Source organism: Symphalangus syndactylus, chromosome 24, assembly GCF_028878055.3.
Source record: "Symphalangus syndactylus isolate Jambi chromosome 24, NHGRI_mSymSyn1-v2.1_pri, whole genome shotgun sequence".
Lineage (NCBI taxonomy): Eukaryota > Metazoa > Chordata > Mammalia > Primates > Hylobatidae > Symphalangus > Symphalangus syndactylus.
Window position 1 is genome coordinate 67,309,369 of NC_072446.2, and position 16,343 is coordinate 67,325,711.

Genomic DNA, 16,343 nt, shown 5'->3' on the forward strand with positions numbered 1-16,343 from the left:
AATGTTTATATCATAGAAATTTGAGTTTATCCAAAGGCTTCTGAGAAACAGGACTTCTACATTACTTTCATCTGTAATTAAAACAATGATTCTACCAATAATATGTGAAGTAAAACCAAATTTTGACCCATGAGTCAAAACAGCATTTCAGGCAAAACTTCAAGAGCCTGTATTTATATTTTTATATAGTTTTTCTTTCTAATTATATGGAATTCTCCTTAATTTCCTTGCAGGAAAATAAATGACTGGTACTGGGGCAAGGTAATCCTGTGAGAATGTAGATTTGACTGCCTTTGCAAACATTTTGACAGTGAGAGAAATCTGACATAGCTGACTCTATTTTGCTTCTAACCTCACAAACTAACTGTCCTTGCTCATTCCTGAGTACAGGCCAAGATAACTATGGGAGGAAATTAATATATAGTTTGATTTTAAAACAAAGATGATAACAGTCCCTTTCCAAAACTAATCCCCTCCTTTCCTGGGGACCAAAACAACTTTTGTAAGACTAACAAATTAACCACAAGGTTGGAATTATGGTTTAGGACTGAAGTCACAAGATTTGTAACCTCCCTAATTGCTCCTATAGATAACATCACTATTATAAAACCTAAGACTGGTGTTTAAGGTATTTTTCAGGCCTTGAATTCTCATGGACAAACTAGTGCCACCCATCCTGTGACCCATGCCAAGAAACAGACTTAACTTCTCCCAGGGACTGTCTCAGTCCAAGAAGACAGCTTTGACCCCCATGTCATTTCTTTCCTGACCCACTAATCAGCATTCCCCATTTCCTAACCACTTCCCAACCCCCTCCTGCCTAACTATCCTTGAAAAATCCTAGCTTCTGAATTATCAGAGGCTGATTTGAGAAATATGTCCCATCCTTCTGCTCAGCTGCCTTGTAATAAGTAAACTTTGTCTGCTGTAACACCTGCTGTTCTCAGTGTATTGGCTTTTTCTAGGCAGCAGGCAAGAAGAACCCAATTGGGTGGTTACAGATTTATCTAATGCAAACCTTGGTATAATAATACAGAGCTCAGAAAAGAGAGCAAGATAAAAAACAACAGCAAAAACAAAACCCCTTAGATGAGAATACAATTTAACATAGTTAATATAGTTTTAAAAACTGAGGATTTGAAAATATGTGGATTCTAACAGTACTAGAAATTAAATAATTGAAGAGATAATTGACCAGAAACCAGGTATATGAATCAGATGGTGGTGATACAAAACCATTGTACAGAAATTTGGAGACAGCTATTAGAGTTCTTTCTTCATAAAAAAGGTAAAGCCTTTTCTTTTCTAATAGCAGAAAGTATCACATCATCTTTTTAGTCTGATTAGCTGTTAATATGCCAACACCCTCAAATTTAATCTAACCTGACAAAATGGAGCCAAATTTTTTATCACATCTGTGTTTACCAAGTTATACATAGGAAGGGCACATGAATGACTTAGAAGAAATTAATTTGATTGTAAATTTTTAGTGAAATGTAATTTAAAAACTGCATATACAAATTTGAACTACATTTTATAGTTTTATTATTTGTATTAATATTGAAAATTTTCTTAATACTATTATAAGGTTGTCAGTAAAGCAAATGAGTTAGTACGTATAATCTGTTAGGTATCAAGATTACTAAAGAGAGCACAGCTCAGCAAAACCGGCACACAAGGGACATAGCTTAATGAATTAAAAGCCACCTATGACAAAGCCACAGCCAATTTAATACTGAATGGGGAAAAGCTGAAAGCATTCTTCCTGAGAACGGGAACAAAACAAGGATGCCCACTCTCACCACCCTTCTTCATCATAGTACTGGAAGTCTTGGCCAGAGCAATCAGACAAGAGAAAGAAATAAAGGGCATCCAAATCAGTAAAGACGAAGTCAAACTGTCCCTGATTGCTGACGATATGATTGTTTACCTTGAAAACCCTAAGGACTCCTCTAGAAAGCTTCTAGAACAGATAAAAGAATTCAGCAAAATTTTCAGATACAAGATTAATGTATGCAAATCAGTAGCTCTTTTATACACCAACAGTGACCAAGCAGATAATCAAATCAAGAACTCAACCCTTTTACAATAGCTGCAAAAAAAAAAAATACTTAGGAATATACCTAACAAAGGAGTCAAAAGGCTTCTACAAGGAAAACTACAAAACACTGCTGAAATAAATCATAGATGACACAAACAAATGAAAACACATCCCATGTTCATGGATGGGTAGAATCAATATTGTGAGAATGGCCATACTGCCAAAAGTAATCGACAAATTCAATCCAATCTCCAACAAAATACCACCATCATTCTTCACAGGGTTAGAAAAAAACAATTCTAAAATTCATATGGAACCAAAAAAGAGCCCACATAGCCAAAGCAAGACTAAGCAAAAAGAACAAATCTGGAGGCATCACACTACCTGATTTCAAACTATACTCTAAGGCCATAGTCACCAAAACAGTGTGGTACTGGTATAAAAATAGGCACATAGAACAACGGGACAGAATACAGAACCCAGAAATAAACCCAAATACTTACAGGCAGCTGATCTTCGACAAAGTAAACAAAAACTTAAAGTGGGGGAAAAACACCCTTTTCAACAAAGTGTGCTGGGGTAATTGGCTAGCCACATGTAGGAAAATGAAACTGGATCCTCATCTCTCACCTTATACAAAAATCAACTCAAGATGGATTAAGGACCCAAATCTAAGACCTGAAACTATAAAAATTCTAGAAGATAACATTAGAAAAACCCTTCTAGACATTGGCTTAGGCAAGGATTTCATGACCAAAAATTGCGTCTGGGTAAGAGCAATTGCATAAAAACAAAGATACATAGCTGGGACCTAATTAAACTAAAGAGCTTTTGCATGGCAAAAGGAACAGTCAGCAGAGTAAACAGACAACCCACAGAGTGGGAGAAAATATTCACAATCTATACATCTGACAAAGGACTAATATCCAGAATCTACAATGAACTCAAACAAATCAGCAAGGAGAAAACAATCAATTCCATCAAAAAGTGGGCTAAGGACATGAATAGACAATTCTCAAAAGAAGATGTACAAATGACCAACACACATATGAAAAAATGCTCAGCATCATTAATGATCAGGGAAATGCAAATCAAAACCACAGTGCAATACCATCTTACTCCTGCAAGAATGGCCATAATCCAAGAATCAAAAAACAGTAGATGGTGGCATGGATGCAGCGATCAGGGAACACTTCTACACTGCTGGTGGGAATGTAAACTAGTACAGCCCCTATGGAAAACAGTGTGGAGATTCCTTAAAGAACTAAAAGTAGAACTACCATTTGATCCAACAATCCCACAATGGGTATCTACCCAGAGGAAAATAAGTCACTATTTGAAAAAGATACTTGCACACACATGTTTACAGCAGCACAATTCACAATAGCAAAATCGTGGAACCAACTGAAATGCCCATCAGTCAATGAGTGGATATAGAAACTGGTATGTATATATGATAGAACACTACTCATCCACACAAAGGAATAAATTAACAGCATTTCCAATGACTTGGATGAGATTAGAGACTATTTTTCTAAGTGAAGTAACTCAGGAGTGGAAAACCAAACATCATATGTTCTCACTGACATGTGGGAGCTAAGCTATGAGGATGCAAAGGCCTAAGAATGATATAATAGACTTTGGGGACTTGGGGCAGGGGGTAAGGGATAAAAGACAACAATATGGTTCAGTGTATACTGCTCGGGTGATGGGTACACCAGGCTCTCATCTCACAAATCTCCACTAAAGAACTTACTCATGTAACCAAATACCACCAATACCCTTATAACTTATGGAAAAATAATTTTTTAAAAAACTAATTTAAATTGGGGACAGGCACAGTGGCTCATGTTGTTCATCCCAGCACCTTGGGAGGCTGAGGCAGAAGGATTGCTTGAGCTCAGGAAAGTCCAGCCTGGGCAACATAGTGAGACCTTGCCTTTACAAGAAGTAAAAAATTAGCCAGGTGTGGTGGCACGTGCCTGTAGTTTCAGCTACTCAGGAGGCTGAGGTGGGAGGACTGCTTGAGCCCAGGAGATCGAGACTACAGTGAGCTGTCATCATGCCACTGTGCTCCAGCCTGGGCAACAGAGTGAGGCCCTGTCTCTAATAATAATAATAATAATAATAATAATAATAATAATAATTTAAATTGGTAGGTAGAAGTAGAAATATTTATGTGAACTCGTGCCTTAAAAAGACAAAAAAAATTATCTTTTCTTCCTTTGTTCACTGAAACAGTCCAGGCAGTGTTCAGGGTCCAAATTGCTGTTACTCATACTTTCTTTCCCATCAAAAAGAACCAGGGCTCACTGGGGAATAGTCTGTTTCCATCTCTGGAGCAGAAAGGAATAAGGTGAGTCTGGAAGATCTTTATGTGCCAGAACACTTTCAAAGATTAATAGGTCATGTCAAGAGGACACAGATGATAGCCGAAAAATGTCTCCTACCAACCAAAGTTGAGACAATTTGGTCTCTCAAAAGGAGAATGGCAGCCGTGATTGAATGAACATACATAAAATCTGAAAACCCTAGTGATATGCAGAAAGGGAAAAATTAATATATTCTGAAAGAAGGTGAAAAAATAAAATGTATATCCAATCAGTCTTGTCATTCAATCATTTTGGTATTACTGACTCATTTATTATATGACAAATAAAATAGAATGTAATGAATATAAATATATCAGTTGGAAGGTATTTTGGACTCAAAAGATTATTGGTAAAAAATCTACTCTATATTGTGACTTCCAGTTAAACAAAATCACACACAATACCCAAAATTCAACCGGACACATATTTAAGTATTTTTGAGTTTTGTGGTCCTAAATATAGGATAAATGTAAGATTCTATAATGTGCTCAGATTTTAAAAATTATACTTCTTTGAATTTTATCATGTCAAAGATCTAGACTGTTAAAGTGATATTCCATGAACCTCCTTGAATTTGGATGAGAAAAAATGGTTACAGTTGTAATTTTAACCTCTACACAAAATTTAACATTCTCTTCAGTTAACTATGTAGTTTACAAGTCACTAGCAAGATCTGTGTATTATATTCCAATTGTTGCAAATATCACAACATTTTGCTTATACTTACTTAAATTGTGTTAATACCAAGATATACAAGGATATATATCATAACATTTTATAAAAATATTTCAATGAAATTTATTTCCTTTTTAATTCTAGGTACTTAATTTATGCATTTGGCATTCTGAGAAGGGTGCATACACTTCACCAGACTGCCGAATAGGTCAAGGCTTAATTTAAGATCAGATTAGGGAACACATTGTTGTTTTTTCCTACTTTATTATAATATTTACAATAAAGTATAAGTTGCCATTCACAGGTCAATTTGTTTTTGCCTAAAGCCCTGTCCTACCTTGAACAAAAAGCAATTACTTAATTCTTTTTTTTTTTGAGACAAAGTTTCATTCTTGTCACCCAGGCTGGGGTGCAGTGGTATGATCTCGGCTCACTGTAACCTCTGCCTCTTGGGTTCATGTGATTCTCCTGCCTCAGCCTCCCAAGTAGCTCGGTTTACAGGCATGCGCCACCACACCTGTCAGATTTTTTTTTTTTTTGTATTTATAGTAGAGACAGGGGTTTCACCATATTGACCAGGCTGGTCTCGAACTCCTGACCTCAGGTGATCCGCCCACCTCGGCATCCCAAAGTGCTGGGATTACAGGCATGAGCCACCACTTAACTTGCGAGCTGTCATGTAGATGAACACAGCCCAGAGAACTGGGTAGGACTGGACATGGCTTCAAGTACACTGAAGAATGAGTTCAGTTACACAAAAATCCCGTTGATCTGAAAATGTCAGCCATGGTTGCATTTTGGAAGACTTGAAAACTTAGGCTATGGAGAAATGATGCTATTGCTTCATACACGTGTGGACATGACTGCTCATGGGGGGCGGGAGGCTTTGGTGGTGGAACCCCAGAGTTCTCAGAGGCATTTCGCAGGAAATGGAAGAAAACACACCTCAACTTCTGAACAATAGAAAGTAGAGGTTGGTGAAATTTGTTGAGACTGGTTAAAGTAACAAAGAACTAGCAAATTCATACCTGTGAGGTAGGTGTTGTGCGAGGAATTAATGAAATAGTGAGAAAGGGGCTGAGACATGTCTTCATTCAAATCCAGTTTCTCAGGTGAAACGACTCCGTTTTCTTCTCCGCTCAGATAGCGCATGAACCCATCCACTGATATTTGTCCTGGAGGAAATGAAGTTAGAAAGGATGTGAATGCATTCTTTTTATGGGTGTCAAGTCGCCTCTTTTTTTTTTTTTTCCAGAAATATCTGGTAGTGTCCAAGGTAGAAGACATTTTAGTATGGATAAATAAGAGTGTAGGATTATGCTGTTTCACTACAATTATTTCCAAATGTCACAGATAATAGAGAAAAAATGTAGTTACATGAGCCCCACCAACTTTTCACAGGATTTAAATAAACGCCAACCTCCTGTTTTCCAATATAAGATTGGGCATTAACTTTATGGATCGGCACTAAAATGTTACCAGTGCTTATCTCTGTGTAATAGAATTTGGGGTGATTTTTCAATTTTTTTTCTTATTAATATATGTTACTTTATAATCAAAATTATGTACAAGTGGCCTGTAATCCCAGCAATTTGGGAGGCTGAGGCGGGTGAATCACTTGAGGTCAGGAGCTCGAGACCAGACTGGCCAATATGGCAAAGTCCCGTCTCTACCCAAAACACAAAAATGACCTGGGCATGGTGGGCGCCTGTAATCCAGCTACTCAGGAGGCTGAGGCAGGAGAATCACTTGCACCCAGGAGGTGGAGGTTGCAGTGAGCCGAGATGGCACCACTGCACTCCAGCCTGGGCGACAGAGGGAGACTCCTTCTCAAAATAAAAATAAATAAATAAATAAATAATTTACAAGTGGTTTTATTATTTAAAATAATGTTAAAGTGTTTTCGGGGCTGGGTGCAGTGTCTTACACGTGTAATCCCAGCATTTTGGGAGGCCGAGGCAGGCGGATCACAAGGTCAGGAGATCGAGACCATCCTGGCTAACATGGTGAAACCCCGTCTCTACTAAAAATACAGAAAAATTAGCCAGGTGTGGTGGTGGGCACCTGCAGTCTCAGCTACTTGGGAGGCTGAGGCAGGAGAATTGTTTGAACCCAGGAGGCGGAGTTTGCAGTGAGCCGAGATCGCACCACTACACTCCAGCCTGGGTGACAGAGTGAGACTCTGTCTCAAAAAAAAAAAAAAAAAAAGGTGTTTTCAAATAATGATATTTTTCTCTGAAACAGAAAATAAAGATGCCCACAAATGAGTCTTTCTTGAAAATAAAAATTTGAATGTTCATGAAAAAAGATCTTTAAATCTCATATTAAGAATTATTTTACTTCAGATGGCAGAAATATGACCCAGGTAATTTAGTTTACTCAGATTCTATTTAGAAATTTTTCTATGTTGTAACCTTTCTGAGTTGACTAATACTAAATATTGACAAAATTCTTTTGTCAACTTTATTGAGGTATAATTTAAAAAACTATATAAGGTGTACAACTGGATGTTTTGATACATGTATTGAGACAATTTTTTGTCATAATAATCTTCATAGATACACAGGATCATCTGAAGTATTTTGGTCTATCACTACAATTTGTTTCTTCAATCTTGACAATCAAAGCTTCAAACAACATATTTGCCGGTAGTAAATATGTTGCCAACAAATGTTGGAGGGTAGCATTTTTTTTTTCTTGTTGAAACAGTTTTTTATTACTATAAACGTGGAATATGTTCATTAAAGAAAAATTGGGAAATGAGATACACAGAGAGAAAAAATAAAACTTGTTTTGAATATCCCTAACTTTCCTTTCAGAGATAACTACTGCTAAAATATTGGTGTGTATCCTTCCAGAAAAATACCCGTGGGCGTGTATAATTCTTTTATGAAGCTGTAATCATGCATATACACACATACATATAATTATATATATAATTTAGTAACCTTTGTATTAACTGAGCATATATTATGAACATTTTTAATGTAAAAATAAATTCTATGCAGATAAATATTTAACTATAGCATAAAATATGCAACTATCTATATTTTTTATATCATAAAATATAGCAGTATAATATGAAATAATATTCTATTATCATTGATCATTAAAGTTGTTTCTAATTTTTTCACTAGTATAAATGACATTGCATTGACTACTCTGATGGTTACATCTTTGTATAAATACTTAATCATTTCTTCAGGATGAATTCCCAGAAATAGAATTTCTGATTCAAAGACTTTGCGTATTTTTGAGTAATTTAATACGCATAACCAATTTTCTTTCTGTTAAAGTCCTAGCAAAGGACTTTCACCAATGGTATATAAAAGTATCTGTTTTCCTTCTCTTCTCCCCTACTGCCGAACCTATCAGTAAAATGACGACATTTAACAATTCTAATTTTCACTGATGTAACCATTATTTATTCTTGATTGCTAAGAGATGTGTCATTTCTAAATGGCAAAGCTAGCACTGATTATTTACCACAGTAGAAATCTTTTCACATTCAATACATTTCTCAAGGTGACCTATGACTGCTTTTCCCAAGTTCTGGAAACTCAATAGCTAAATTGCTTTTACTATTGTCCAAGAATAAAAAATAAGAAGGAAAGTTTGTTTTGGCTCTTTTGATGAGAGGAGCTGTTTCACACAAGAAAAACCTTCCTCCTGGGCTCAGGCAATCCTCCTGCCTCAGCCTCCCGAGTAGCTGGGACCACAGGCATGCACCATCATGCCCAGGTAATTTTTTTTCTCTCTGTAGATACAGGGGTCTTCCTATGTTCCCCAGGCTGGTCTTGAACACCTGTACTCAAGCGATCCTCCCACCACAGCCTCCCAAAGTCCTGAGGTCACAGGCATGAGCCACTGAGCTGGGCCTGGGCACGTGCTTTTCACACTAGAATCTCTATTCCTCCCTTTCTCTCTATTTCCTTTCCTTCTCCCCTATCTCTTTTCCTTTCACTAATTTCACAAAGGTTTATTGAACATCCACGATATAATAAATGCACAGAAAAATAAAGCACGTAAAACACAGCCTCTGCCCTCAAAGAGCTCACCATCTAATAGGAAATAAGGCCATTCACCCCTTGAAACCCAGGCACAAGCACCTTTAAAAGCGGAATGTGCATGTATCTTTGTCGTCCCTGGTGTCTACTAGATGCTTTGTGCACAGTGGGTGCTAAATCACTACTTCTTTTGGATGATTATTGGGATTCAAAATAGAAAATAAATTGTTTCAAAACTGGAAGATCACCAAAGACAGCAGCATTTTGTTGGATTCTTATGTTCTGATTAGGTCAAATGATATGAAATTTGTAATATTTGCTGTTTTTCACCTATGCAAAAGGCAATTTCATACAATTCAGTCTCTAACTATAGCAATTCCTTAAAAGACAGGCAATAAATGCAAGTATGTTCAGGGGCCAGGAAAGGAAACTAATGTAACTGCTGGATGAGTGTGCATACTGGCGGAGTCACAGGGTATGGAAAACTGGCAAGTGTGTGCTTGTAAACACATGCATATCATAGCAATAAAATAACCGTGCAATCTAATACAATGGTTTATTGAACACGAAAGAAGAACAAGAATGAAATGCAAGAATAAACATCCTTTGGTTTATCAGCAACTTTTAAAAGCAAGAAAAAAACAACATAGGCCAATAGGGCAGAAATGACAAATGGATTTTAACTTTAGTTCCAATTTCCATTTATTGTTAATGTCTTCTGGGTGCTTGTGTTGAGAAAGATTCCGAACCATGCCTGTGATTAATTTCGATGTCTGCCTTGGGTACAGGATAGAAAAGTGAGGGTGTACACATCATATATTTGTCATACTCAAATGAAGATATTATAATCAAGGTCAAGGTATAATTTGGAACATGCGAAGAATGTGTATCCAAGTTTTATTTAATCCATTGTTGAGGAATCCAGAAGATGTCAAAGCCAGGTCAAAGGAGGCTATGAGACACTGATTTTATATATATTTATATATATATATATATTCATATAAATATATATATTTATATATATAAATATATGTATAAAATATATATACATATATTTATATATATAAATATATATACACATATATACATATAAATATATATACATATATACATAAATATATGTATGTGTTTGTATGTGTATGTGTTTGTATGTATGTGTTTCTATATTTTTGTCAACAAAAACCAAGCAAATAAACCAAAAACCAAAAACACAACCTAGACGGATATTACTAAATTGAATACAGACTAGTTAATATCCTACAGGTCAATTAAACCATAACCTTTTTGGTTATTTTCTCTACCTTTATTATCTCATTGGAATAAAATATTTCAACATAATTTTTAGTATAGATTAAAACCAATAAACAATAATAGTTTGGTGAGTGAGTGTGAGGATTATCTATAATTATATTAAAGAATTTAAAAATCCCTAGTGAAGGAATTTACCTAACCTTGAATAAGAAGAAAGATTGAGTTTGAAGGGTAGTTCGGGTAGAAGATGATTGTAGACTACCAGTGAGCTTCTTGTAAACACATGCATATCACAGCAATAAAATAACTGTGCGATCAGGGAACTATAACTGTGAACCAAGGATCAACTTTTCAATCCCCAAGCTTTGCCTTGCTAACAAAATGAGCAAATGCTGAAGATTTTTGATACATTAAATGATTAGGCAGAGATATGTCAAAGTCAAGGAAAGCCAATAAAATGTAAAGATAAAGAGCAGTCAGTTTGTAATCTTGTAGGTGTCAGCTAAGGGGTCAAGAGTATTTGCAAAAATACAGATGTTTTGTCACAAAGAATTAGCCTAAAAAATAGTTCTGCCTAGTACAGACTTGGGGCAGAAAACAAACTCTGAGGATTTTCCTTCCGTATAACCTTCAGCTGGAATACTGTTGTCATCACTGACTTAAATGCATTAGCCCTTTTCTATCAAACTTGCACTGTTTGTGAAAAATTTACAATTTTTTTTCTGGTCTACTGAGGCACATAGAAGAATGAAAAACCTTGAGAATTAAGATAAGAAAACACATTGCTTTTCTAAAACACTTAGTAACAGCACAAGAAATCCAGTTTTCTTCCATTCTTGCCAGTGGTCACTGGTCAGGGACAAATTCCTTAATTATAGGATGAGTAAACTATATGGATGCCTCAGTCTCCTCTAGCTCTGAAAGTCTATGAATTCAATCAGGCTAATACATTAGGAATTATTTCTAGCTAAATTAAAACAAAATGTCCCATATTTGAGTGAGATTATGAAACATCAAACCACAATAAAAGCAATGCTACTATTTTCTGAAATAAAATCACCAGAAAGAGAAGTTGAGTTCAGAAGGATAAAGTTAGTTGACAAAGGTTAAAAATAAATTACCTTATATATTTTGTTAATAATAAATCAGTATGCTTCCAATTGGATATGTCACTCATATAACGGCATTTAAAGGTCTTTATAAACATACATGGTGTTTGTACCACTTCCAGCTGAAGTAAGAAAAATGTAAATCCCTCAAGGAATGGAAAAAACAATGCTCCTAAAGATGTCAGAAAGACATCAATTCAAAATTCTGCTATGACGTAATGATACCTTCCAGGGATGCTTTAAAATCATGCTTTAAAACCCTGCAGTGTATCCAGTGACACTCAGCTCGATGCCATCATGCTTGCAAATGCATACAAAGGCCCTTGAGTATTTACTGGGCTATGGGCTACTCCGATGCCTCCTCTCCACTCAGGGCCATCCCATTGGCCTTGCAACCATTAAGAATGAGGAAGATCTGTGTCCAGAAAAGGGAACCCTGGAGAAGAGAAAGGAAGAATGGTCTGGGAGAGCATTGTGGAGTGCTTCTCTCATCTTCTCAGGTTCCGATCCCTTTATCTATTGGCTTCTAAAAACCTACTTTTAAGGAGACATTCTGGGTTGACTCTCCTGTTTCAGGTACATGGGAAAAGATGTTTTCAGCTCATATTTCTGCAGGAACAGCAAAATGTTTTGAATGCACTCTGGAGCTGGGGCACTCCTTACTGATGGTTACCAATGAACACATTTTTACTGAGGGTGCATCTCTATGTGTCAAGGGTTGGAAATAATCAAGGATGTGTCCATCAGAGCATTGCCTTTCAAGAACTTAAAAACATGGCACATAAAATTCCTCCTTGATTCCTGCTGCTGATCAGTTCAGGTTTCTATTCATTTAGTGTAGTTCTTAGTGCATACAACACTAAAGAGTTTGGAGTTGCAGCCCACACAATCAGTTAGTGGACACACTAATTTCATGTTGGCCAGATAGGAACCTTCTTGGGGATGTAAATTTCAGGACTCTTCTGAAAGAAGCAATTCGTTTTGATCCAGCTCTGCTCCAGTTTCCTTTCTATCATTCTGCTGCCCAAGTCTGGCTGAAGACGAAGAAAAATCAGTCAGCGTTGATTGCTGATGGGCTAAGTTTAGAAGGAAGGAATAGGGAGGGGCTGAATGTCTCCAGTGTGTGGAGTCACCAAGGGGAACTAAGAAGCCACCTGTGTGATTTGCTCTTGATGTGCAGATACCACTTCAGGAGACAAGTACCATTTTGACAGCAAGGAGATAAAGTGATCGTAAGCATACGAAAAAATGCTGAGACCTCCTGCATTCTTCTCCAATCTTGCTCTAGAATGCTGGCATCCAGGCCTTCACTCTATCCTGGCAAGAGATTAGATAGAAGTTCTCCCAAGAATCTAATCTGCCTAAGAGGAAAGACCTAAAGATATCAATATTAGGGATTACTCCGAAAGAGACAAAGACAGATCCCTCTGCAGTGATGCCTTACCAACTTTTATACTTTTCAAGCGCAGCAAACACATCCAGAAATCCAATCAGCTTTTTAGTCTGCCAACTTGAAATATGAACAGATAATTGTTACTAGACATATGAGGAAAACTTCCTTAAAAATAGGAAAAAGCAGGGAAAAAAGTAACTTTGTAGGAAATAATGACTATATAGTGAGAATTTGTTAAGTATACACATATCATTAATGTCCATAGAAAAATAACCAAATATATTATGTCCATGAAAAAGAACAGAATGCTAATTTTTTCAATAAATGTCAGAGAACATAAACTGGCTGTTAAACACAAAAGCAAAGCACTCCAAAAAAAGGTGGAAATACAGTTGAGGAAATCTTTTAGAGTGTAAAGCAAAAAAATTAGATGAAAGATTGGAGAGAAAATGCATAAAAGTTTAAAATCCGGTCAGGCATGTTGGCTCATGCCTGTAATCCCAGCTTCCTCATGTCTCCTTACTTAGAAGCAAACACTTTCAAATCTTTTAGCAGAAGGTTTTGGTATTTACTTCTGTGTCTCAAAATAATACTCATGTATTGCTATTTTTGAGTTACCACCATGAAAGATGAGAATATTGCTCTTTCTTATCTCTACTCCTGTAGCACATGTATACATTACTCTCATTCTTTCAGAAATAGTAATACTATAATTTAGTTACAGTGTTCAGTGTTTATGTTATCATGACTACACAGTGTGTTCAGGGTTGAGTCATACAGTAACCTAACAATTATTTTTATCTTCATGCACAATTTTTAAAAATTTTCCCTCTAGTTAATAATTATCTTGTTTTATCATTTGCTTAATTTTTTGCATATATCTCCAGTCCAACTCCAATGTATCCACCGGTTAGCTAAATGTTTTTGCAATATGTACAAATATAACAAGTGTTCTCTTGGTTAGATTCTCTTGAAGCCTTTTCTGGAGCCTTTTACCTGCTCCAATCTAGATTGATTAATTTCTGTTTTCTTCACTTCTATTCTGTGCTAAATCTCTTTTATTTATACCATGTCTTCCCCTTTAATTGTTAATTTTTTAATTTTAGTTGGAACACATTGGTCAGTAGCTTCCAGAGAAAGAGTTAATGAATGTTAAGTTTCTTGAGCCTTGCACGTCTAAAAATGACTTCTTTACACCTGCACACTTGATTGCTAGTTTTGCTGGACACAGTATTTTGGGTTGGATTTTTTTTTTTTTTTTTTAAGATTTTTATGGGAAAATTTGCTCCACGGTCTTTTAGCTCTGTTAAGAGGTTTGAAGACTTTGTGATTCACCATCCTAAAAACAGGTGTGTGGCCTGTTTTGTTTTGGTTTTTGTCCCTCTGGCAACTTCTAGCACTTTTGGTCCCCGTTTCTTAAAATTTCACAATGATGTGCTTTGGCATGGGTTTATCTATCCCCTGTGCTGGACACCCTTTGAAACCTTTCAGTCTGAAAGCTGTTGTCTTGTTTGGAAAGAAATTTATGAATTATTATGATAATTTCCTCTGTTTTTTCATTCTGGAATATTATTTGTCTGGATTTTTAACTTTTTTTTTGAGATGGAGTTTTGTTCTTGTTGCCCAGGCTGGAGTGCAATGGTGCGATCTCGGCTCACCGCAACCTCCACCTCCCAGGTTCAAGCGATTCTCCTGCCTCAGCCTCCCAAGTAGCTGGGATTATAGGCATGCGCCACCACACCCCACCCGGCTAATTTTTGTATTTTTAGTAGAGATGGGGTTTCTCCATGTTGGTCAAGCTGGTCTCAAACTCACGACCTCAGGTGATCCGCCCACCTCAGCCTCCCGAAGTGCTGGGATTACAGGCATGAGCCAACACGCCTGACCGGATTTTAAACTTTTATGCATTTTCTCTCCAATCTTTCATCTAATTTTTTTGCTTTATGCTCTAAAAGATTTCCTCAACTGTGTTTCCACCTTTTTTTGGAGTGCTTTGCTTTTGTGTTTAACAGCCAGTTTATGTTCTCTGACATTTATTGAAAAAATTAGCATTCTGTTCTTTTTCATGGACATAATATATTTGGTTATTTTTCTATGGACATTAAAGATATGTGTATACTTAACGAATTCTCACTATATAGTCATTATTTCCTACAAAGTTACTTTTTTCCCTGCTTTTTCCTATTTTTAAGGAAGTTTTCCTCATATGTCTAGTAACAATTATCTGTTCATATTTCAAGTTGGCAGACTAAAAAGCTGATTGGATTTCTGGATGTGTTTGCTGCGCTTGAAAAGTATAAGAGTTGGTAAGGCATCACTGCAGAGGGATCTGTCTTTCTCTCTTTCGGAGTAACCCCTAATATTGATATCTTTAGGTCTTTCCTCTTAGGCAGATTAGATTCTTGGGAGAACTTCTATCTAATCTCTTGCCAGGATAAAGTGAAGGCCTGGATGCCAGCATTCTAGAGCAAGATTGGAGAAGAATGCAGGAGGTCTCAGCATTTTTTCGTATGCTTACGATCACTTTATCTCCTTGCTGTCAAAATGGTACTTTCTTTCTTTCTCTCCCTCCCTCCCTTCCTTCCTTCTTTCTTTTCTTTCTTTCTTTTCTTTCTTTCTTTCTTTCTTTCTTTCTTTCTTTCTTTCTTTCTTTCTCTCTCTCTCTCTCTTTCTATCTTTCTTTCTTTCTTTCTTTCTTTCTTTCTTTCTTTCTTTCTTTCTGTCTGTCTTTCTCTTTCTTTCTTTCTCTTTCTTCTTGAGACAGAGTCTCTCTCTGTCACACAGGCTGGAGTGCAGTGGCGTTATCTTGCCTCACTGCAACCTCTGCCTCCTGGGTTCAAGTGATTCCCCTGCCTCAGCCTCCTGAGTAGCTGGGACTACAGGCACGTGCCACCATGCCAGGCTAATTTTTGTATTTTTCGTAGAGACAGGGTTTCACCACGCTGGTCTCTAACACCCGACTTCAGGTGATCCGCCTGCTTAAGCCTCCGAAAGTGTTGGCATTACAGGCGTGAGCCACTGCGCCCAGCCTGTAGCCTGCTTTCATCTGGGCTTTGTGTCATCCTCACACCCTGTTTTCCTGACTCCAAAGAATAAATACATAAATAGTCCCTCTAAGGTGGGAGTTCTGACTGTTCCTTAAGTAGCTGTCAACTATCCTCTTTGTTTTATGCCTTATCTTGAATCCCATTTCCAGAGGAAACAAACATCATCAATTTCTGAGACTTTTAGTTTTTTTATAAAAAAAACTTGGATTGGTTCCAGGTATTCACACGGATGATCAATGATCAGGTTCTCAGATCTGTCAACTGCTGTAAATATATAGCCAGATGCCTAAATTATGTAATGGTCATTTCTTATCTATTATCCCTCACCCTTGCCAGATTATGCCCTTGAAAGTCTCTTTTGATGGAGTTTTGGTGTGGTTTCAAGAAAGTTCAGTTAGTTGAATATGTTCAATCTACCATATTTATCCTGAAGTTCCATGATTCTACT

The 16,343-nt window shown here is 36.7% G+C and overlaps 1 protein-coding gene across 2 annotated transcripts in view; it reads right to left on the reverse strand.

Moving 5' to 3' along the window:
* PLCB1 (phospholipase C beta 1) overlaps nt 1–16,343 on the reverse strand; it is a 741,546-nt gene that overhangs the window by 182,946 nt on the left and 542,257 nt on the right. For both annotated transcript variants that reach the window (XM_055265375.2, XM_055265377.2), the window contains exon 10: nt 6,117–6,263. In XM_055265375.2, coding sequence (XP_055121350.1) covers nt 6,117–6,263 — 147 coding nt within the window. The remainder of the gene's footprint in view (nt 1–6,116; nt 6,264–16,343) is intronic.